This window comes from Callorhinchus milii, unplaced genomic scaffold, assembly GCF_018977255.1.
Source record: "Callorhinchus milii isolate IMCB2004 unplaced genomic scaffold, IMCB_Cmil_1.0 Scaffold1, whole genome shotgun sequence".
In the NCBI taxonomy this organism is placed as follows: Eukaryota; Metazoa; Chordata; class Chondrichthyes; order Chimaeriformes; family Callorhinchidae; genus Callorhinchus; species Callorhinchus milii.
Window position 1 is genome coordinate 37,283,534 of NW_024704742.1, and position 24,441 is coordinate 37,307,974.

The 24,441-nt window shown below is 41.5% G+C and overlaps 1 protein-coding gene across 1 annotated transcript in view; it reads right to left on the reverse strand.

Moving 5' to 3' along the window:
- The window catches only part of tmem144a (transmembrane protein 144a), a 30,442-nt gene that overhangs the window by 677 nt on the left and 5,324 nt on the right, over positions 1 to 24,441 (reverse strand). Inside the window, exons 4-13 of the mRNA XM_042341210.1 lie at positions 18,496 to 18,623; positions 17,660 to 17,782; positions 16,747 to 16,846; positions 13,578 to 13,658; positions 11,944 to 12,018; positions 7,371 to 7,451; positions 4,951 to 5,069; positions 3,650 to 3,769; positions 2,224 to 2,321; positions 700 to 753 (exon numbers count right to left, since the gene is read on the reverse strand). Of these exons, the coding sequence (XP_042197144.1) occupies positions 700 to 753; positions 2,224 to 2,321; positions 3,650 to 3,769; positions 4,951 to 5,069; positions 7,371 to 7,451; positions 11,944 to 12,018; positions 13,578 to 13,658; positions 16,747 to 16,846; positions 17,660 to 17,782; positions 18,496 to 18,623 (979 nt within the window). The remainder of the gene's footprint in view (positions 1 to 699; positions 754 to 2,223; positions 2,322 to 3,649; positions 3,770 to 4,950; positions 5,070 to 7,370; positions 7,452 to 11,943; positions 12,019 to 13,577; positions 13,659 to 16,746; positions 16,847 to 17,659; positions 17,783 to 18,495; positions 18,624 to 24,441) is intronic.

Consider the following 24,441-nt stretch of genomic DNA (forward strand, 5'->3'; position numbering starts at 1 on the left):
TGGGATCAGGCTTGCAGTCATGCCCCCAAGGTTGAATTGCGTGCATCACTGTCTCATCTCACACATGAAAAATGCTCAATTGCATAGAGGCAGACAATTGGCACCATTGGAACTACACCCCAACATGAGCTAGTGCCTTAGGAAAGAAAAGGAGAAAATTGGAGTGGGAAAGGGAAAAAGTGGATTTTATGTTTGATGGATAATTGTAAAATACGGCTAAATGCACAGAAATGTCGCTAGAGAAAAGACTTAAAAGATTATTTTAATCAATTATTTCAGGATGGCATTCTTAAACAAAACTCCAAATGAATAATTATTTTACTCAGTTTACCATTCTACTAAACAGTCGTCCATTCAGCACAGAATTAGAAAGTAGATCTTGAATTGGGGAAGGTACCATTTATAAATGGAATCTTGTTGTTGTTGTTGTACAATAACCGATATCTAATCTAAAACACAATGGGACACCTGAGCTATGGAAGTTGGGAATATTTAAATTGAAGCAGATGATTGAGGGATCCTAAAAAGTGTAGACCATTCCATGGCACTGTATGTGATTACATCAATGCACTGTCTCACATGCTGGGCCCAAATGCTACATATTCAGTTTACTCTAAGAATGGGAAATTGTTGGGACTCCTCAGACCTCCTCAGTTTAATTGTTTCTAAGCAACATCTTCAACATTCAAATGAACTGACCTTTATTTCTTTAAAGTAAAATACCCCCCACGTCAGGGAGATGACTGCAGGACCCTGAAAAGTAAACAAACATGGTTATTTTTACCCGCAGATGAAATAGCATGTTTAGCCCCACCTGTAAGAATTGATTTCAATAGGGCCTGTGTCCATTGTAACAGATAACAACATCCACAATATTATCCCCCATACAGTTCGATGCAATGGCAAGCACAGGGATTAACTAGGTGATGCTTGAAGTTGAAATTACTGTGGAGATATGTCATGACAAAAAAATGCTCTAAGATTTATTTTGTCTAGTTGCTTCTCCTCTTGAACGTGCTGACTCATGTAGAGATACAGTTCAACAGGCATGGGGGCTACCCTCCATTACCTCCCCAAGTGGATGTTAGCCATTACGATGCTTCAACAGATCATTCTGGTACACCAACTGCTGTGAGCAGTTAACAGCGTAGACTAGGATTTGAACCCACAATCTCTGAAATGAGTGACTTAGTGTGGTGTGGGAGGGGATGCTGTTAACCACTGGACCATTGGAGGAGTTTGATGGTGTTTAAACTCACTATGTTCATACATATAGTCTTTCTAGCTGGATTCATTGGATAGCAATCAGGATTAGGTCCCTGACTGAATTCTCCTTTCTATATTTCTCCCACAAAAGATAGTCAATCCACTTTACAATATATTCTGTGAAGTGCTTTGGGACGTCTCAACGACGTGATAAGGCACTATATCAAAAGCAAGGATTATTATTATTATTATAACCAGAAGCACAAAGGTATATTGCACAGCTTGTTTAAATGGGGGAAAAATCATTCTTTGAAGCTGCTTTCTGACCAATTAAATACTAATACGTTGGATCTCACTCCCTCCACCACCCAACTCCAAAATGGACAATGGAAGAGGTAAACAAGTTTAAACTTATTTTGCTCCAGAATTCCTCTCCTGAAGTTGCATAGGTGCAAGCCTCACTCAAGTGATCGTTCTTCATTGATGAGTCGAATCAGTGAGTTTCAACTCGCTATTCAAGTGTGGAGGCAACACAATTACTACTGTTCCCAATTAATGTCCACATATGCAGACTTTGTTGCTAGTTAGAGATCAGGAATGGGAACCCTGATTTGCCTTTTCTACAACCTACAACCTAACTCAGAGCAGTTATTGGAACTCTAGTGCTTCACTGATTGAGATCAGCTGAGATAGTACACAATGGAGATCAAACCTGTGGTGTTCCTATCAATATGGCTCAGTTCTACTGGACAAAGTATTTTACTACCAGGGAGCAGTTGTTTAAATTTAATAAAGGTAAGATAGATAGAATAACATAGATAGAATTAAGTAAAAATGATAAGTTAAAATTGTAAAACCCGAATTAAAAACGCAAGTGAATGGGGAAAGTGAAGTTAGGCCGAGCAGATATAAAGTGTTTCAACAAGAGCAATTTGCATTTATATTGTACTCTTCACATCGGATTCACAGATTTACCACAAGCGCAGTTACAAATATCAACATCTTTTTAATACTCACAGCAGTAACCAGAGGAAAGGTAATGACTGCGCTCAGGTAATAGTTTGCCAGGAACCAGGCACTATTAGCTATTCCCCACAGGAGTCCTGAGAAGAAAGCTATTGATGAAAGAAATTAGAAAGCACTAACTGGCTGTGGACGAACAACATGTTTGTATAATGCAATAAATGACACAAGAATCAACTGATCGCTACCTTAAATATTCAAATAAATTACTCCTCAGCTCACTGGAGAATATTAGTCCTCGCCAAGTTATTAGACAATTACCACAGCAGTTACCAGATCCAAGCACAGTATCTTGAGGATATTGTCCATAATCAGAATCTCGACATCAGTTTATATGCGTTTATATAGTGCCCATTTGTGAATCTGAGACATACGAATCTATTCAAGTTTACAGACTGTTCAGCACAGAAACAGTCCATTCAGCCCAACTGTCCCATATCCTTCTCCCTCATGTGTAAATTTAGCTTCTCTTAGATGCATCCACACTATCTGCTTCAACCACCACTTCTGGCAGCGAGTTCCACATTCTCACTATTGTCTGGGTGAAGAATATCCGCCTAAATTCTCTTAGATCCTCCAGTTGCTGTCTTATACTTATGTCCCCCGGTTATGGACTTGTCAACAATAATGATGGTAACAACAACAACTTTCATTTATAAATAATAAATAATAATCCTTGCATTTGATAGAACTTTCACATTGGGAGCACATATCAAAATGTTTCAAAATATATTCTGCAACATATTTTACAGGCAATGCATGTGTGTGCTGGGGAAATTATAAGTGCCCATAGCTATAGAATAATTTATTGATTGTGTAATTAACAACCACTCCTTTTCAGTGTTCTCAGTCACTTGCTCAGCAGTGAAGGATAGGCTGTTTAATCAACACTCTTCAATTGGTAACTTTTTTTGTGGGGCCGTCAGTTGGGTGTCTAACACGTGCAGAAACCCATCACTGTGCTTACGAATATCCAAACCAAACTGAGAGTTCCATGCATCCCACTTATCATGGAAATTCCCAAGATATTTATTGGAATGGAATGCACACTCTCTCCCTGAACGCATCCTGCTTCCCTAATTCCAAAGAGTATTAGGCTAGGCGAAGGTTGGCAAGAACCAAGGCATGAGAAAAGAATGTGTTTTGAGGTACTGCTGGAGTCTAACCAGCTAAAAACCCATAACTTGCCCCTAAAGCACTTGTCACGATACTTAAAAATAGGGAGATCAACATCCCTCTTGTAACCTACAAGCAGCTGCTTTTGGATGAGGCAAGATGTACAGTGTTATGCTGTATCACAAACCTTCATAGTTTGTGATAAAAACTAGTGTGAACACAGCCTGAGAATCAAATGATAATCATAGTAACAACATTATACAGTGCATGTTGACAGTGACTGCAGATCATCATTCCAACATACCAGGTAGTATTGCCGTTGAGTAAACAGATGGCTTGTTTTTCTTCACTCCACAGTATATAAGAAAATAGACTGTGCTAGTTAGAATAATACCACTGCAGTATGCAAAAACGTAATCTATGTCTAAATTGGAAGAGAAGATGATGTTAGTTGCAGATAATCATTCACAATATCAAACTGTTACATGAATAGAAAACAATGCTTTAAGCAGTTGTCATCCACAGACATGGGGTAAACTTCCATAAGTATGCGGATGACACACAAATCTACTACTCCTCCTCCAGCTGCGTCGATGTTCTGTCGGCTTACCTTGCAGATATCAGGGCCTGAATGAACAAAAACTTCCTACAACTCAATGTTGACAAGATGGAAGCCATACTCATTGGCTCCCATCAACGTCTTCTATCCTATGGCTCTGACCACCTCAACCTTCCCGGCCTTATCCCTCACACTTACCGAACTAGTGCGCAACCTTGGTGTCAAGTTTGACCGACAGCTGTCCTTCCTTCCCCACATCCAGTCCCTGACCAGGTCCGCCTTCCCCCACCTCCGCCACATTGCCCACCTCCAACAGTACCTTACCCCAGACGCAGACAAAACACTCGTCCATGCATTCGTCACCTCCCGACTCGACTTTTCAAATGCCCTCTTTACTGGTCTCTCCAGCTCAACCATACATAGGAACCAACTGATCCAAAACTCTGCCACCCACATACTCACCCACACTAAATTTCATACCCACATCACATCAGTTCTATCCAGGCTCCATTGGTTCCCTCTCTTGTGAATTAAATTATTAAAAACTGCTCATCAGAGCAAAAAGTGAACAAAACAAAACTTAATGTAAATGTCCGTCCGCTTAGCCTATGGCTTTACACTGCTTTATTATTGCTGGAGCTTAAGATGAGTATGTAGTGCGACACCTGCTAGCGCTCTATGTAACCCTGGATCCAGCATCACAACAATAACATGCGTAATAATAATCTTTGCCTTTAATATTGTGCCTAATCACGTCTTCGAGACATCTCAAAGAGCTTCACAGAATATACCGTAAAGTGTAGTGACTGTATATTTTGTTGGCGAAACATGGCAGCCAATTGCACACAGCAGTGCCCACAAACAGTCGCAGATTGAAACATTGAAATGCTCATTATCTGAGGGTCAATAATGCTGTAACCGGTAGTGTACTTCTGATTATTTAGAAATTACTCGTACCACCAAGATTAAAACTAGATGTACAGTAAATGCATTTCACATTCACAAGGCTCTTTCACTGGCATGCTTGAGATGAGTGAATCTCTTACCAAACTGGCTTGCACCAAAATACTTGTCATCATTTTTGAAAGCATGGTTTTTAATGTAGAGGACTGGTGCGAAACTGGAGCCATACAATAAACCCGAACACATTGCTAAGCTGGACCCCCTAAGAAATAGTACAAGGCAACAAATTAGGCAGATATTAGACAAACAGAAAAAATACACTGCACAGTAAGTGCTCTTGAATTGTTTCTAGTGAGGTACCCCATACAGCTGTTAGATTATAGAAGTTGTAGTCTAATAAGAATGAAACATTAAACGAATGTAGTATAGGAAATAGCGACAGTCATGAGATAGGACACACCTGGTTTTCGCTGTTTGTGAAGGAGTAACAAGACAGCCTTGGAAAAGTGCAGGGGGTCACCACTTATCCGTAAATAACAACAAGCCCACAGAGGTAATGGTCCAAAGTACCAGTTGACACAGGATCTCGCCTTAGCAATAAGTCTCTAGATTCTGACTGGGCCTCACAAGCAACAGAAGGCAACCCTCAAGAATAGCAACTAATGAGCAAGTTGTTCAAACTGGAGGACTTTGGTACCAACCCGGGATACTGATAAGAGATAACCATTCACTTAAAAGGGATGTACTAATGATCCCACATAACAAAATAACAAGCACCAGATACAGCCCTAAACTGATGAATCTCCTATCTTAGACAGGACACAGGGAAGACCTCGTGGAGACTCAGTCAGGCTGGCACCAAGCCAAATGATTGATTAACCTGAGTACGTGACTGTATCAGAAGTGGGTAGAGGGGCCCTAGGAAGGACACTTGGAGAAAGGGTATAGATATCGCACCTTAAGGTGAGAACAGTTAGAAGAACAGGAAGGCTCCAGAGAGAGAGACGAGTGTGGAGAGGTCCCTTTAAGGATTACAAGGAAGGTGTTCTGTGACATTGTGTGACAGTCTTCAAAGACTGGTAGTATAATTTGTTAGACATTTGTAGTATTTATTAATGCATGTTGTGTTCACTCTGTTCATAATAAACCTTGCTACACCATATTTGGATTGTCGAGTCATATTTCAAACTACAGGATCAGAAATCCCAACACACCTCAACTGTTTTACGCAGCAGTAGCTGAGGATTAGTGCTCTGTGTAACACTGCCCTTAGAAGGAATAAAGCAATGATATATACAGTGGAAGCCGCTTTAGCCGGACCCCAGATCACCTTGGGTGCCAGGTAAATTGGACAAAACGCCTGGCCCCAATTCATTTGTATTCTTTACCGTTTTAAATATGCCAGTTAATTCGTAAAACAATCTGGTTAATCCGAACAAAATGCCTGGTTGCTGTTGAATGTACTCACTCGGGCCTTCTGCGAGATGCTCCAGGATGGAGATGGGAGGATTGACAGTGGACTCCAGCCATTCACAAGCGGCTGGAGTTGGGCTGTCAATCAGTGAGGGGGATGGGTGGAGGAACAGGGAGAAACAAGGGAGAGAATGGGAGAAATTAAATTGAGATTGATTGACAGCTGGAGCCCCTTGTGAATGGGTGGAGTGCCTAGTTTGACATCCATTCGACAAGTGGCTCCATTGCTGTCCATCACCTCAGAGCCACCATTAATTGTCTTATTTCCCGACCAATGGGAATGACAATGGGAGGGAGGTGTGCTGCTGCCCCCCCTCGACTGGACGGGAAGAGGTAATGGAGGATAGCCTCAGATGCCACTTAAACCATACAAAACGACCTGTCCCAATGTATCAGGCTTAATCGGCTTTCACTGTACATACATCCAAAATGTGCTTATGGAGAACTGACTATAACTGCTCTGTTGTTTTCATTCTGTTCTCCTTGCATTTGATATAATACCAAATCATTGACACAGCTCAAAGTGCTTCAGAAAATGTTACTGTAAAGTGAAGTAACCGTATTCGTAGATCACAGAAGTCAATTTGCACCCAGCAATGTCCCAGAAATAGCTCACAAACAATTTTATTTGGAGATTGTTGGCGAGAGCCCTGGGAGATGCTCCCTTCTCTTTTTAAAAAGAACCATGGAATTTTATCATCTACCGGAACAGGCCGACATGATCTCAGCTTAAGTCTCTTCAGAAGAGCAGCACCTCTGACAATGCAATGTTCCCTGAGCACAGCACCAAAGTATCAATAGATGGGTTCGGAGTCTCAGTGTGGGGCTTAAACTAACAACCTTCTGACTCAAAACTGTGCTTTCAACCTAAAACTGTAATTATTTTATGAAATACTGATTATATTTAGTTGCATTATCTCATAATGAGCCTATACTGAAGGTATTTTTAGGTTATCTTTCTTATTCTCACACTTAATTGCAAGTTATTATTTCAGAAAGAATCCTGGTTAGTGGTTGACTGTGCCAATGTACTTTAACCCATTATTTATCATTTAGCTGGTCACACTATAGAGTAGACATTTCCACTTACACCAGTTTCTTTTGTGACGCCTTGAGTTTATCAATCCAACATGGATCTGGAGCAGGTTCTTCTGATGATGAAGGCTGGAAAAACAATCAGTTCATCTTTAGCCATTCCACATTTCACAATTCCCTTTAAATATGTGTTTCTTCCACCTCTCCTAAGGGTACAGAAATGTGCTGGTATATGATTCCACTGGCACCACATACACTCCAAATATTGGCAGGTTACAAGACATTGTAACCTTATCCAACTTGGATGATGTTATTCTTTAGGAAATTGGCTTAGAATGATATCAGGAGATGAGAGGGAAAATTCCAATCTCCTGGTGCTATGTCTACAGCTCTGTCCCACAGCTGAGCCAAATAGGGATTTCGATCAGTAGGGATGGAGGGTAGGGGAAGGAAGATGACTGAAGGCGCGGTCAAACAAAAGGGTCTTGACTCACGCCTTTAAGCAGGCAAGCAAGGCGAAAGTACTGTGGATTGGAGTCCAAAGGATGGAGGTAGAGAGGTTGAAGTTCTGACTTTGGGGGATGTGGGCAGGCTGGAACATGCTGAGAGTAAAATAGTGACAAAATAATCATAAGCCAACAGTGTGAGCTCTTGTTACTTGGACGGCTGGTATCTGAAAATCATAATAATAATAAGAAGAAGAATAATCCTTGCATTTGATATAGCGCTTTTCACGTCGGGAGGACGTCTCAAAGCGCTTCACAGAAAACACTGTAAAGTTAATTGACTGTATATTTGTGGGCGAACACAGCAGCCAATTGCGCACAGCAATGTCCCACAAACAGTCATAGATTAAAAATGACCAATTTATTATTCTTTTTTGGTTTTGGAGGGATTATTATTAGGCGTGTGGAGTAAGGAAACTTGCCCAAAGTTTCGCCCTCCCTGGAATTGAACTCAGGTCTCTTGCTTGCAAAGCGAGTGCTCTAACCACTGAGCTACAGGACTCCAAGCAGTGTTTTACTATGTATACATGAATTATGCGAATGCATTACCAACATCTCCAGAACACAATCAGAGGGTATTGTTGCCCTTTGCTATCTGTTGTAGGTGCCACGTTTCAGCATTAGTTGCATTTGAATTTTAAAACAATTGACGAAAACCAGGAGCCTGCAGATTTGAATCCCAGTAGGTCACCCAGTTTGCGTGTCTTAGAAAGGATTGGACGATGAGGTTCGAGAGGAGCAACCACCCAGGTTGCATGGGTCGCTGCAGTACAAAAAGGGTATTGGAGAAATTGAGAAGATACAACAACAACAACTTGCATTTATATAGTGCCCTCCATGCAGGGTAGCATCTCAAAGCACTTAACAGTGGCAGAGCCTGACTCCCAGCCGGGGGGAGAGGCCTGGTGTCCGTAAACACGGTCGAACAGGAAAGTCTTCAGTGGGACTTGAAAGAGGGGAAAGAAGGGGCAAGGCAGAGGTTATTGAGGGAGAGTGTTCCAGAGTTTTGGGGCGTAGTGACTGAAAGCGTGATCTCCGATGGTGGGGTGGAGAGTGCGAGGGACGAGCAGGAGGCCAGTGCCAGTCGAGCAGAGGCGCCGGATGGTGGATTAGGGAGTGAGGAGGTCGGAGAGGTAGGGAGGTGCCAGGGAGTGAATAGATTTGAACATGAGTGTGAGGATTTTGAAGTCGATCCATTCGGTGATGGGGAGCCAGTGGAGCCTGGCCAGAACTGGTGAGTTGTGGGTATGGAGTTTGATCGGGGTCAGTATGCAGGCGGCAGAGTTCTGAATGAGTTGGATCTTGTGAATGGCAGAGCTGGGGAGACCGGCGAGGAGTGCACTGGAGTAATCCAAGAGGGAGGTGACAGACGCATGCACGATGGTTTCGGCTTCTTTTCTGGTAAGGGACAGTCAGAGGTGGAAGAAAGAGGTCCTGGTCAGGGGCCTGATATGGGGGGAGGAAGGACAGTTGGGGGTCAAACCGAACGCCTCGGTTGTGCACTGGTTCAGTGAATCTGAGAGAAAGCCCAGAGAGGTTGAGGAGCTCATATCTGCAGGAGTGAAGACGTTGACCAGAGCCAAGAAGCTTCCATCTTGTTCCTATTCAGCTGCAGGAAGTTTGCACTCATCCAGGCCTTGATATCTACCAGAGAAGCTGAAAGAACATTGGTGGACCTGGAGGTGGTACCGGAGGAGGCAAAGTAGATTTGTGTGTCATCCGCATACATGTGGAAGTTTACCCGTGTCTGCAGATGACATCGCTCAGAGGGAGCATATAGATAAGGAAAAGAAGAGGGCCAAGGATGGAGCCCTGGGGTACCCTGCAGGTGACTGGGTGGGGGCAGGAGGAGAAACCATTTGCCGAGATGAAATGGAGGCAGTTGATTAAGTTGGACTCGAACCATGAGAGTGCATTCCCACTAAGGTGGATGAGGGAAGAGAGCCGATGGAGGAGGATGGCGTGGTCGATTGTGTCAAATGCGGCAGAGAGAGGACGAGGAGGCAGAGGGAGCCCTGCTCACAGATAGAGAGAATATAGGGTTGTGACTTTGACAAGCGCTGTCTCTGTGCTGTGGGCAGGGCATAAACCAGACTGCAGGGGCCCAAGGGAGGAGTGGAGGGAGATGTATGACCGAAGTCGACCTGCAACAATACGTTCCAGGACTTTGACAAAGAAGGGTAGGTGGGAGATGGGACAGTAGTGTGAGAGATTCGAGGGATCAAGGGTGGGTTTTTTGAGGAGGGGTGTGATGACAATAGTTTTTAGGGGGAGTGGAGCAGAGCCTGAGGAGAGAGACTGGTTGACCGTGTTGGCCAGCAGGGGGGAGAGATGGGGGAGTTGAGTGACCAACAGCTGGGTGGGGAGGAGCTCAAGGAGGCAGGTAGTGAAGTTCATCCGAGTGATTGCGGTTGAGAGGGAGGAGGGAGAAATGTGAGCAACAGATAGAGGAGGGCAACCAAAATGATTGAGATAATGGAGGGACTCGACTTTGAGGAGTGACTAAGCTAATTGGGCATGTTCATGCTGGAAAAGAGAAGATTGAGAGGCGACATGATTGCTGTCTTTATGATTCTGAAGGGGCTAGACAATATAGACCATGACAGGCTGTTTCAATTTGTCCAGAATCATAAAACCAGAGGACACGGCATGAGATTGAAGGGAGGTAAGTTCAGAACAAATCTACGCAAGCATTATTTCAGTGAGCGAATAGTGAACCTGTGGAACAGTCTCCCTAGGGAGACGGTTGAAGCAGGAAGTGTTAATTCTTTCAAAAACAGGTTAGATAGTTTTCTTTTAGAATAATAATATTATTGGATATAGCACATAGTTAGTTCTGGACATATGTGCATGCGACTGCCAGGAAGGTGGAAGGCGAATTAGATGGATCTTGGTCTTTTTTTGTCTAGCATTTCTTATGTCCTTATGTTCTTATGTTGGAGTTCAGGATCTTGGTCAGGGTCATCCCAAATGAGATTTCAATTTATTTACAAGGGTAGCATGAAGGATAAGATCAAAAGTCTTCTAGGAATCAATTAAATCAATGCCAAAGCAGAAGACCTTAAGGTGGCATTTGATGTCAGAGCCACCATGAGCTTCTACAAAGGTGGAGTACATATAACAAGGCTCCAGAAAAGTGATGCTAATTCATTCTTCCACTGTCTGAAGTTTGACATCAATCACTAGCAAAGCGTTTCCGCTGAGTTGTAACTGATAACTGATGCCTTTCAACAGACCTGTGAAGAGTTATCCTCAGAATCTGCAGAACAATCTCTCCATCAGTTAGCATCTGACTCCACAGGTCATATCTATGTATAACACACATGCAACTTTCACCTATCACATAATGCATTAAACAAACCAGGGTTTGAACCTTGTAAACACCTTTGCAAACTAAACCATTGATGAATCACAATATCTGCGATGAAAAAGTTGTCTTGTGATCTAAGACTTAGATAAATCACGAGCTGGAGAAAGGCACAAATAGATTGCAAACTATCGTCAAAATACAGTGATTCATTCACACCCACCCGTTTATGTTTTACACCAGAGCAGTTGCGAAGTAAAAAAAACCAAAGACCAATGCCTCATATTTTGAGCTTGTCGTAACAAATCACACACACTGTAAAGTGAATTGACTGTATATTTGTGGGCGAACGCAGCAGCCAATTGCGCACAGCAATGTCCCACAAACAGTCGTAGATTGAAAATGACCAATTTAATTATTGTTTTTGTTTTTTTGGAGGGATTATCAATAACAAATAAGGCTAAAGGAGTGAAGGTATTTTGGGGTGTAGGGTCTACTTTAGAAGTCTGCTCCACTTCAAGCTTTGTTTTGTCACAAAAAAGCACAATAAACAAAACCCATTCATCATTCCCTGAGCTCTGAAAGTTAAATTCATCTTCAAAATAATCTCCAGATCTGTGACTTCAGGCTCATTTCAAAACATATACTGAGTGTACTGAACAATGTCTGACAATGGCTGTTACTTTAAATATAGATTTTCTGCTTAAAAATTACTATAATGAATTTATCACAGAATAAAAATGCTTTTAATCATTGGCCAAACCTGCGAGGAATCCTTTTCTGTTTCAATGTCTTTTTCATTTTCCTTGTCTTTCTCTTGCATCAGAGGGGAAGCTTCATCAGACAGCAGTTCTTTATTTTCAGTTTTCACAAAGAAAAGAATCCCAGCACTGAAATTAGTTAAAATAATTGTCATCAACTTTTCAAACCACTGGATTTCTTTGAGTCTCGCACCAACCGATTTCTCAGCTGATTGTCATTCGGTGAATGTAATAATAATAATAATCCTCACATTTGATATAGCGCTTTTCACATCTTCTCGACAAATGGACTGTAAAAGTGAATTGACCGTATATTTGTGGGCGACGCGCAGCAGCCAATTGCACACAGCAGTGTCCCACAAACAGTCATGGATTGAAAATGACCAATTTATTATTGTTTTGTTCTGGAGGGATTATTATTAGGTGTGTGGGGTAAGGAAATTTGCCAAAGCTTTCGCCCTGCCTGGAATTGAACCCAGGTGTCTCACTTGTAAGGCAAGTGCTCTAACCATGAGCTACAGGACAGAATGTATGATAATCTGTGCTTCAGTCAAGCCATTAATCAGGGTCCTATCTGTCTGTCTTCCTGGGTTGTTAAAGGTAATACTGTTCGAAAAAGATAATAATAATTATAATAATCCTTGCAGTTGATATAGCGCCTATATTTTTGTTGGCGAAATGCGGCAGCTGTGCACAATTGGCTGCCGCATTTCTCCAACAAAATTTACAGTCAATTCACTTTACAGTACATTCTGTGAAGTGCTTTGAGACGACTCAAAGACGTGATAAGGCGCTATATCAAATGCAAGAATTATTATTTTCTTAAATTGATGATATGACAGATTTGCTTTCAAACAAAAATGGCAAGATCTACAGAAGCATGATTGTTGCTACTCAGACTGGTAATTGTTCTGTTATGTCCAGTGATATAACAGATCTGAGCACCAGAGGGCAGACACATTCAATTTTAAATGCCAGAAATAAGAGTTGTTGAATGCCTGCAACAAATCTGAACAAGTGGCAAGCAACTTTTCTTTTGCAATATTTAGATTTTTTGTTTCATTCATTCGTTTAGAAATGTTGTCACATGTTCCCCACTTTCAAAACCCACCCACCTTTTCAACTGCTTCCCATCCACCCAGCTCCCTTCTCCCACATCCCCACCCAATGTAGGCTCCCTCTCAGCTGTATGCAACGCTTTGAGATGTTATAATAATAATAATAATAATAATCCTTGCATTTGATATAGCGCTTTTCACGTCGGGAGGACGTCCCAAAGCGCTTCACAGAACACACTGTAAAGTGAATTGACTGTATATTTGTGGGCGAACGCAGCAGCCAATTGCGCACAGCAATGTCCCACAAACAGTTGTAGATTGAAAATGACTAATTTATTATTGTTTTTGGTTTTGGAGGGATTATTATTAGGCGTGTGGAGTAAGGAAACTTGCCCAAGGTTTCGCCCTGCCTGGAATTGAACTCAGGTCTCTCGCTTGCAAAGCGAGTGTTCTAACCACTGAGCTACAGGACTCCACGTTCTTCATGTTCTTCTGATATGAAATACACTATATAAATATTATTTGTTATTCCTGTTGGAAGACAGGCATCTTTTACTAGCATCTTTCCACTGCATGAAAGTTCCCAGAGGGCAAAGTAGGTTGGAGAGCGTCTCTCTGTGTTGTAATTACCTTAAAGCTGCCATAGCAGTTCCTATGTAGTTTAGGATAGGACTTGGAACTTCCTGGACATTTAGCCCAAACCAGCCAAACCTGAAAAAAAACATTTAGACAACCGGTCACATTAAACAAGTAGCTTGATACTTTTATATGCAGGCATTGGATTGATATACTCTGCCCTTCATATTATGTTCATAGTATAGGAAATATCTGTATCAAGTTAATGAAAAACACTTGCCATCTTTAATTGGCAATTGCAGGCAATAATGTATATTTATATAACATACAAAGGGGCAACTGTACATTATGATATTGTCATTTATAATATTACATTGATTAATAGTGCAGGGAAAAGCAGGCAATAGTTAGCACTGGCCTAATCTTTCCCCTTCCCCACACCCACACTCATGCTCACACACACACACACACATCCAACATCAGTGATAACTGCTGCAAGATGTGCATGAGTGGGGATATCAGATGAGAGCATTTTTTCCTGTGGAATAATACTTCATTCCACAGGAAAAAATGCCCTCATCTGATATCCCCACCAATGTGGGAAATTGAAAAACGTGATGTGATAGTTATCAACAGTGATAATAATTACATTCAGTAAATGGGTCACACCAACCGACAATTGCTGGTGAATATTCATTCTCTCCCCAACCGTGGATTTCAGCATAATGGTTGGGCCTAAGCTGGCGTGCTTCCACTACTGGAGTTGCCAGCCTTGGATCACAACATTTGAGAGCTGAGTCACAGCTGATTATAGGATCCTGTCATAACTCAACCAGTAAATCAGTTAACTGGTCCCAAAACTGTCAGCAAGTAAACTATACTGTTGACCCACAGGTTGGTTTGGGGCCAAAACATTGTGGCAATGGGAGGGAGGAAGGGGTGACACAATAGAGGCCAACATTTAGCTGTTGACTTGAACATATTTAGCATTAAAATGATTGTTAAATTAAGCTGCGACAGAAATTGTTTGATTTATACCATTGTTTCAATGGGACCAGTGCTATATGTAGAATCAGGATTTGCATTTGCAATCTCCTGCAGATTGAGTAAGTGTTGTATCCTTGCTCTCAGTGAAGGAGCTCAAATATATAATTTACTTTGGTACAGGACTCAGCATGTGAGTAGATGGAGATTAATTAAGTCTCCAAATCAGAGACAGGTACAGGACAGATAGTCCAAGCTTGTAGTTTTCCAGATCAAACCTGATCCATTTATCAAAAAGTGACTTCTCTAAACAACTGATGATCAGCACTTCCAGTTGTCAAAACACTGAGATATAATTTGCATCCTGGTTTCAAAGTAATAAGTGGACACACCAACAAGTCATCCCTAAACAATATACAGACAGAAAGACGCCTGTCTAGACATATTCATCACACCCGAACATTGGTACAAAATGTGTGCACTTAAACCAAGATGCATCATCCCGGACAAAATTGTTCATTCACTTCACACTTCACAGTTGTTTGTAGGTCAAGGCAGGACACAAATTGGCTGCTGCATTTGCCTACAAAATATAGTCAATACACTTATCATGAAGTGCTTTGAGATGTCTCAATGATTTGATTAGACACTATATCAATTGCAAGCATTATTATTATGTACCAATTCTATTTTATGCAGCTTTACCCTGTTATGTATCATGATGACCCACTGGATCCCTACTCCAAAGCATCCAGAAGGAGATCATGTTTGCGTGGAGATCCTGTGTCACACATCTGGTTTAGCTGAAAAATTAAATATTTTTGCGTCCTGTTCTAAATTAGTACATATCAACCCCATGATTTTCCTTTCACATGTAACATGCTTGCCCACTCCTCAATATTGTCAAAATGGCTAATCCCAGCAATGCACCTACTCTATCCCATTTGATGAGATCACTGGAGATTCACAGAGCAAGGCTTACAGGCGGACAGTCCTTCACCAACAGTTGCTAAAACAAAGATTTTATAGAAATAAGTTGACCAAGGAGAGCTTCTCTTTAATCTGACAGATGGGGAAACCCATCACCATGCTTTCAGAGTATCCAAACCAGACTCAGAATTCCACATCTGTATGCCTCTACAGATGGAAATTTCCCTGTGTCTAGAATGGAACCCATACTCTCTTCCTGAACTGACGCAACCTGTTCACCTAAATCCAGAGAGTATTAAATACAGGTTGGTAAAGGTAAAGGCTTGGGCACCTCCAAGTGTGTTTTGCAATACTTTTAGAGTTTCACCAGTTGAACGACATATCTTGCCATTGAGAGCACTGGCTGGCAAGCTTCTTTCTATTACTTACCTAGCTAGGATCATCTTACCCAGCAGGAGTTTGGCTTTTAGGATTAACAGGAACCTATTGGAAAGCTTCCTGTGACTGGTCTGTCCTTCCAAGTTGCCAATGAGCTAGGTTTGTTGGACTGACATCAGCAGTGCCTTGGAATATTGGGATGTAACTGGCTCAGGAACCAGACAACTGAGACCTCCACAGAGACTTGACTGATTTCCAAAATTCTATTGCCTCGACCATCACACTACATTGAAACCAGTTCAGCTCCAAGGAGACCCGGCTTATCTTCCCCTTCCCCGAAGAATTATTTGTTGAAACCCTCCTGAGTCAAGTAGCCATTCACTGCCAAGACTCACACTTAAGCAATGGTTATTTGGATGAGTCAAGGGAGGGCATCCAACGCACATTGAATCCCAGCTCAAGAAGAGGAGTGCAGAGCACAAGTAGAGTGGGGATAAAATTACAATAAATAATATTACACACAAGTGGCAGAGGTAATGGGGTGGGGGAGTGCGGTGGGGGTGGGGGTGTGTGCGGTGGCAACTGCAACCTCCCCACGGCAGCCTATAGGTGTATATGGCAATTTTCAAGCATATTATGAGAGGAGAGGCATTGCGGAAATTGTGGAGGTATGAAGAGTCAACGCAGAGAGCAATGGGAACGTGATGCCACTAATGACCCATGAACCTGCCCCACCCCCACCATCCGTTGCAAAACCTGGCTCCACCAAATGATGGCACTATTTTATTTTAAAAAGTACTTGTAAATAAATGTAGGTAAGTTCACATACAATTTGGGGAAAATCCCAAGATGTAGTCTTCATTCAACAGCCAATTACTCTGTGTATACGCAATTTATAAAAAGAGGAAATTAACTAAAGTCGTTCACTTACCTTGAACTAGCCCAGCCCATTAAAAGACTAAATGTAGCCCAGATTAAAACACCCATGCCAAGACCGATTGTTTTCAGTATAGGAATAACTGTGATATTCCCTAAAAGAAACAACAGAGAACATGTCTTTTAATGGTTCACCTTTTGTTCCATTTTTCACTTTCTATTCACTTACCACAATTGCTTCTACTGTGTTTCTAATTGTATAATTATTATCTGCCCCAGTGTTGCATTTTACAGCACAGTGGCTGTATTAAGTGAATGAATGGTATTATCTTTTACAACAAATGTTAATATTACATCAAAAATGCTGCCAAAAATATATATTTTCAACCTCTAAAGGTCCTTGCCTAATGACACACAAGTGTGGTGGGGCAGTGCTGGTGGAATTACTTTTGGTCACATGTGGAAATCCATCATTTGCTTAAAGGAATTCAAACTGGACTGAAAATTCCACATAATTATGCCATTTAAGCATTCAAATTTCCTTGAGTCTGGAATAGAATATATACTCTCTACCTGGAAGAATGCACCCTGCTTATCTAATTGCAGTAAGCCTTAGCACCTTGGAACGTCCTCCCGACGTGAAAATGTAATTTTGTTGTCGTTGGTTGTTGTAGACTCAGTTTGGTGAGAGCCCATTAGGGTTTTTCAATGTTGAGTTAACAGGAACCAAGTAGGAATGCCTGCCTCCAGTGACTAGTCTACCACTTAATGTTCTGCTGACAAGCCAGGCTGACTAGTCTAGCATAAGTACCCTGGAGTATCGTGGACCTATGGTTCAGCAACCATACTATCAAGATGGTATTACCACAGAGGGTTAACTGAATTGTAACGTTCAAGCATGTTGCTTTGAAGCCAGTTCAGGTCTAAGGATACCTTGTTTATCTCCCACCCAAAGAAAATAGTCTTACCTGTGGCCCACAGAAATCCACCTAGCATAGTGAGAGGCCAGAACTTTGGACAATTCTGGATTAGATGAACCACCAGGGAAACAACCCATATTGCTGTACAAAAAATCCACTGGAAGAACAGGCCTGTAAAACACAGTCATGTTTGTCAGCACAAGCAGTGATCTATGTATATTTGCATGGAATCAGTATAACAATTCAACATTTTTTAGGTCAATGACATGTTTAAATACACTATAGCATATTTTAGCTTATTTTTAAACTAAGTGGATTCAGTTTCTTTTAATTTAGGGTTTCCACGGGTGCCAATTTCCCTCTGGTAATTCAAGCGCTCCGAGATGCCATCCGGCGTGGATGGCGTTATATAAATCCAAGTTGTTGTTGTTGTTGTGGTATCTCCCCCAAGTGTTGATTGCTCAAGTGTGAACCTTGGTAGTGATTATCAGCAGGTCACTTGATGTGAAAGGTTGTCACAGCCAAACCTGACTTCTCTCTTCACCTTATTACCATGTGCACACACTACCAATAGAGAGTGTTGAAGAGGGTCAAGGAGCAGGATGCCTGGCTGATTTTACACTCCCTAACCCTGGGAAGATCAAGTTTGTTGAGGTTGCTTGGGGAGATAGCAACTAGTCTGAAAGCTGCAGTTCTATTGACTGCACAATTATGACTATTTGTTCTTTTAGCTTTACTTCAGATAACTTTAGTTTTACAGCCATGATAACACCAGAATAGTTATTTCATCTATTGGATCCGAAATATCCCCAGACAAGATTTCAAGAGCAGACTATGCCTGGCTGCTCATACAGTGGAATAACTCTTCCTGAAGGTATACTCACCATCTCCAGTGTCTATTTTTTTGACCGGAACAAAATTACTACCAAAACCAATGACAGCAACTGCGAGTGAAATGAAACCTTTGAGCAGTTGGAAGGTGCCTGTGGTGCTCTTTCCCGTTGCCTTTGTGCTGTTAGTGAGGTTGGACCGAGCACTCTGATCATCATTGCTCGGTATTCTGTCTTATAGAAGAAAAATACAATCAGCAATAACAATGAATGGTGGAAATTTGTGATGGAAAAGAACTCTAATTTCTCCCAGTATCCTGGCCAACAATCCCCCTGATAAAATTGGCCGTTCACTTCACAGTTGTTTGTGGGAAAATGCTGTGCGCAAATTGGCTACCGCATTCGCCCACAAATTGCACAGTACGCTTGACAGTTACCTTCGTCCTCTTAACATGAAAGGTACAACACAACATCCAAGGATTAGTTACTGAGCAGCTATCAAAATGTTTAGAATTACATTTGACTCTTTTGGATAAGACATCAATCTGAGGACCCATCTGCCTGTTTACATAGACCTTAAAGATTTCATAGCACTATTCAATAAGAGAAGGGAGTCTAACCTTGTTCAAGGTTAAATTTGGTTTGATCCAGCTATAGGATAATTTTCTTTAAATACAAGCCACCAATATCCATGGTCACCTCCTCGATCTAGTCATTACAGAAAGTTTTCTGACATTTCTGAGCTCACTATTTCTGAGAAGCCATTTCTGATGACTTCTTCAACACTCACACTTCCAACATCCACCTCCCCTCCACTAAACCCTTCTCCTTTTGCTACTGCAGAAAACTCCCCCGACATCCTCTCACATGCACTCTCACCCTTTAAACTTCTCACCCTCTGCCTCTCCACCAGTCCTGACCTTGATGCCACCACCAAGCTGCTTGATAGCTATCTCTCTACCTCCCCCCTCTCTCCCGAAATTTAGAAGTACCTCCTACCCTAGCTGTTTCCTCTGGTACACCGGCCACCTATACTTCTTGAAATCACAACATCATGATTTGAGATTATTGAGATTGTGAATATAGGTGACATAAAATCAGCCTCAAGACTACTGCCAAATGAGGTCTGACCACATCAAAAATCAACACCTCTCCTTCTCCAATATGAAAATCTCTTTCTATTTCAAAGTCACCCTGGATGCTAAAGACAACCTCAAACTATTTTTTTCCATTACTAATCGCCTCCTCCTTCTTTCCACTGAAGCCTTGCCATTCTCACCTCCAATTCCAAATATGAGAAGGTTATGAACTGCTTTGTGACCAGAATCGACAAAAAAAATCTGTCTGCATCTTCCTTCTCCCCCATTCCTCCATTCCTTCCTCCCCAGGCCCCTTCCACTGCACCAACCCTGTGCCCTTTCTCCTCCATTTCTCCTTTGTCTCTCTCCACCTTTATCCCCAACACGAAACCCACCATTTGTTCCCTTGACCCCCTTCTCATCCAGTGTTTGGCTGGATTGCCTCTCCTCTGTCCCTTGCTTGTGGATGTACTCAACTTTTTCTATCTATCGACTCTATCCTCAATCCACTCATTTTTATCATCTACATGTTCCTCCTTGGCACCTAGAATTTTGTACAAACATAGAGTTAGTCTTCAGATGTTCACTGATAACATGCAAATTCACCTCATTGATTCTACCCTTGATTCCAGGACCACTGATATTCTGACCCCCTGTCTGTCAAACATCAACTCCTAAACTTTGTTCAGCTAAACACTGACAAGACAGAATCTATCCTCCTCTGCTCCTTCCCCATCCCTTGCTCAGTGTCCAGCACTGCCTATGTAAACAATCTCTATGATTTACTCCACAGGAAGTGTGCTATATAATTGAACGTTATTGTTGTAGTTAGTTCATTTTCATCTAGAAATATAATATTTAACTTACTGTGGGTGAAACCTTTTTTGTGGGTTGTTGTGTCATATCCATTCACATACATTGCTCCAATGCAGATCAATGCTACAGACCATCTCAGATTAAGGAACATGCTGTTTGATCTAGCGTCACAGTTCTGGAGTGGTCAGTCTCACAAAAGCTCAGCTTCCCAATGTGACCAGGCATGAGGAAAATGATGTATTGCTTCCCTCAGAGGTGCGGATACAGGTTTTTTGTATACCTTTCGGCATCATCAGTTATCTGTCAAAAAAATGTTCAATTGATTTTAAAGGCACAAAATGATTCAATGTATCATGTTCCAGTTGTGCACAAATTGACTGCCATGTTCATACATTATACACTAACTACGTTTGACAGAAGTTACTTGTGAAATGCTTTGAAGCTCTTCAGCATTTATGAGTACTATAATAAATGCAAGGATTATCATGTTGCAAGAGGAGATAATGCAGAGACATAGAAATGGAAGGAAATCCAGACCTAGAATCTGAGCATGGCTGAGCGTGGTTCAGTGAAACCAAACAAACTCTGCCTGGCTCTCACATGGAAAGTAATAGCTGGGAAGTGAACCACACATGTAGTTTACTATTAGGAGCGGTACCAGGGTACATATAGTGCTTAGTAACTGGCTCAGATGCATCTTGGATTTTGCTCATATTTCATGGAAAACATATCACTCATAATCAATAGTAAATTATAAATTGAGTTTGATACTAAACCTGAAGTACTTATTGTTGTTATTGTTGTTGCAATTAGCATTGGTTAAGCATTTTGAGGCTATTCGAAATGATAACACTGTAAAAATGTAATTTTATTCATTCTGTAGCAAATGGCATCCATTGGAATCAAATTTACCTATAATTCACAGTCACTACATTTACAATGAATCTTGTGAACCGAGATCCCATCTGCCTTTTCAGGTGGACGTTAACGATCCCACTATTCGAAAAGAGAAGGGAGTTGGGACACCAGAAGGGTGTCCTGTCCTGTGGAGTCTTGTAGCTCAGTGGTTAAAGCACTCGCCTCTCAAGCGAGAGACCTGAGTTCAATTCCCAGCAGGGCGAAACCTTGGGCAAGTTTCCTTACTTCACACACCTGGTAATAATCCCTCAAGAAAAAAAATAATAAATTGGTCGCTTCATCCACTACTGTTTGTGGGACACTGCTGTGTACAATTTGGCTGCCGCATTTCACCCACAAATATACAGTCAATTCACTTTGCAGTACATTCTGTGAAGCTCTTTGAGACGTCTATATCAAATGCAAGGATTATTATTATATAACGCCCCAAATAAAATTGTTTCATTCATTTCATGTCTGTTTGTAGGAAATTGCTGTGTGCAATTGGGCTGTTGCATTTGCCTACAAATACACAGTCACTTAATTTCACAGTAAATCCTGTGAGGCGTTTTGAGATGTCTTTACAATGTGGTAAGGGAATGTAACAAATGCAAGGATTATGCAATGCCTCTAGTGCCTGGGCCTTGGTCACCTTTATTATGCAGTACTCTAGGTGCAGCCTGAGCAGAGCACTACATAGATTTTGTGTGACTTCTGCGAGACTGAATTCAGCAGCAACATTTACAATTGCTCGTGGAATTAAAGGTGTTTTATTCCATCCTGCTGCTGAAGTAACATTGTTCACAGGCTAAATGTTCTCCACAATGCTACAGCACAATTAATCACATTTGTGTTCTCTGCATCACTCCAGCAACTAAAGTGGAGTTTATGTTTCCTTGCCTGACTGCACTCACAGTAAGAATCTAGTGTTGCATATGTACAAGGCTCAGTAATAGATGAAATAGACGGAATCGGTGCTTATTTATTCTGCTGGAAATAGCAATCCCAACATTGGCTTCAAAATGCACCACACATAAAAAAGCAGCTAAAAAAATCTCTTCCTATCTGCTGATTTTGATAAACTTCCATGGACTGGGAACAATGGGGGTTAGACCTGTCACACACTCTGAATTGTTTCCTTGACCAGTGAAAGAAGTAATTCTAAAAATTCCTTGGCTTACGTTGAAAGAACATAATAATAATAATAATCCTTGCATTTAACACAGTGCTTTTCATGTCTTCTAGACGTCTCAAAGCGCTTCACAGAATATGCTGTAAAATGAATAGACTGTATATTTGTGGGCGAAACGCGACAACCAATTGCACAAAGCAGTGTCCCACAAACAGTCGGGGATTGAAAATGACCAATTTATTATTGTTTTGTTTTGGAGGAATCATTATTAGGCGTGTGAAGTAAGGAAACTTGCCCAAGGTTTTACCCTGCCTGGAATTGAACCCAGGTGTGTCGCTTGCAAGGCGAGTGCTCTAACCACTGAGCTACAGGACTCCACAAATGTACTAGCAATACATTTTGAGTCAGAAAAACAAGTACACTAGATTGAAGTTGAAGCTAGCATGGCTATTCTGTTGGACAATAACGCCAATGAATTAATAATGAAAGGAAAAAATAAATAAATTGAGACCATGTGGTCATTTTTGTAGAAATATGGATACTGATCCATCTTCTCTTGGTATGGTCATCTTTTCTGTTTTGAATACCCTAAAGAAACTGAAGCTCAAAATTTTCCACAATCTCAGCCTTCAGACTGTCATTGTCTTAACATTTAAAATAGTCAATCATTTTGGAAAGTCTTAAGTTTAATAATTTGGAAGCTGGGTTCTCACATTTCCTAAAAAGAACTTCAGAAGAATGGCCTCCAAATTAAACTTAAATTTAGGAATGTTTCAAATTTCTGTAGAATTGTACGTTTTAAGCCAATGTTCTTAAGGCCAAGAACATTTGAGCCTCACGTAGATGATTTGGATTTATATACAGCTATAACATTGTATTTTATCATTACTAAGGTCTTTGTTAATCCCGTTCCTTGGCTGAGCTCTCATTTGTGGGGGGCAGTAGTGGGGTGGGGGCTAGAGCATGAGTGTGATTCATCCATCTACCCCCAAAACACACACACATACACACAGCCAATTGATCTGCATCATTATCTTCATTCAGCACGTGAAAACATGGGGAATCACAAATCTGGGACCATTCACACTCACCCCTCATTGCCGTAGCGCATTAGAGTACCAGCCATGCAGAGCATCATATATATGTCCTCTTCTGCATTGAAAAAACTTCCCCAACAGGTAGAGACCAAAGATTTTAATTCAACGAGAAAACAACTGTGAGAACAACGGTAAAGTTATAACGAGCAAAGCAATTTCTTTGCAATTCTGATCACTCCTATCCCATTCTTAGATTGTTACACTTACAACACCGACAATGCTTGTTTAAAGCCACAAGAACTCCAGGTAGCTCCTGCACTTAGCCTTGTGTTGTGTTCCTCTTGTTGACCTTCATCCTGCAGGACCAGCAGCACAAACCATTGCTACAATCCACTGCAGCTCAAGAGTCTTTGCTGAATAACGCCCTCTTGTGAAGTCACAGCAGCGCCTCAGATGTCAAGTCTTCCTTGTGAAGTCACAATGTGACCTGACAGCTTGCAGGAGCGATGTAGCCACGTACAGAGTCACTGTGCACCCCACTAAGTCTCCGCAGCACAAAGAGACAGGGAAAAATGTACCAGGATTGCTAACCCAGTGATGGCTGCTGGCACATATGTGTGTGTGTGTATGTGTTTTGGATAGCTTATTTGTGAGACCTCTCAAAAAAGTCCTTCTCCCTACAGTCAAATATCCTACCAGCACTCACTGTCCAAGCTTACATTTGGATGAGGTATCAGCACCCGTGTGGAAGTGTAGCATCTTTCGAAGAAAAGGGAAAAAGAAGCATGTGTAGCAAAGCTGCAAGTCTGACAACACGAATCTCTACAAAACGTGCTGACCTGCTTTTTCTCAAATTAGCCTCTGTTGATATTCCAGGTTTCAGGCTTGACCCAGCAGAACATTACCTTTGTTTGACTGGCTCAGTCTGTGTCTCACCTTGTCCTAAAAATGTCTGGTTGTTATTCTTTCACCTTCACTCCTTCCCCCAGGCTATCCATTTGGTCGCATTCAAAAATTAATACATTTTCCCGTCTGGAAG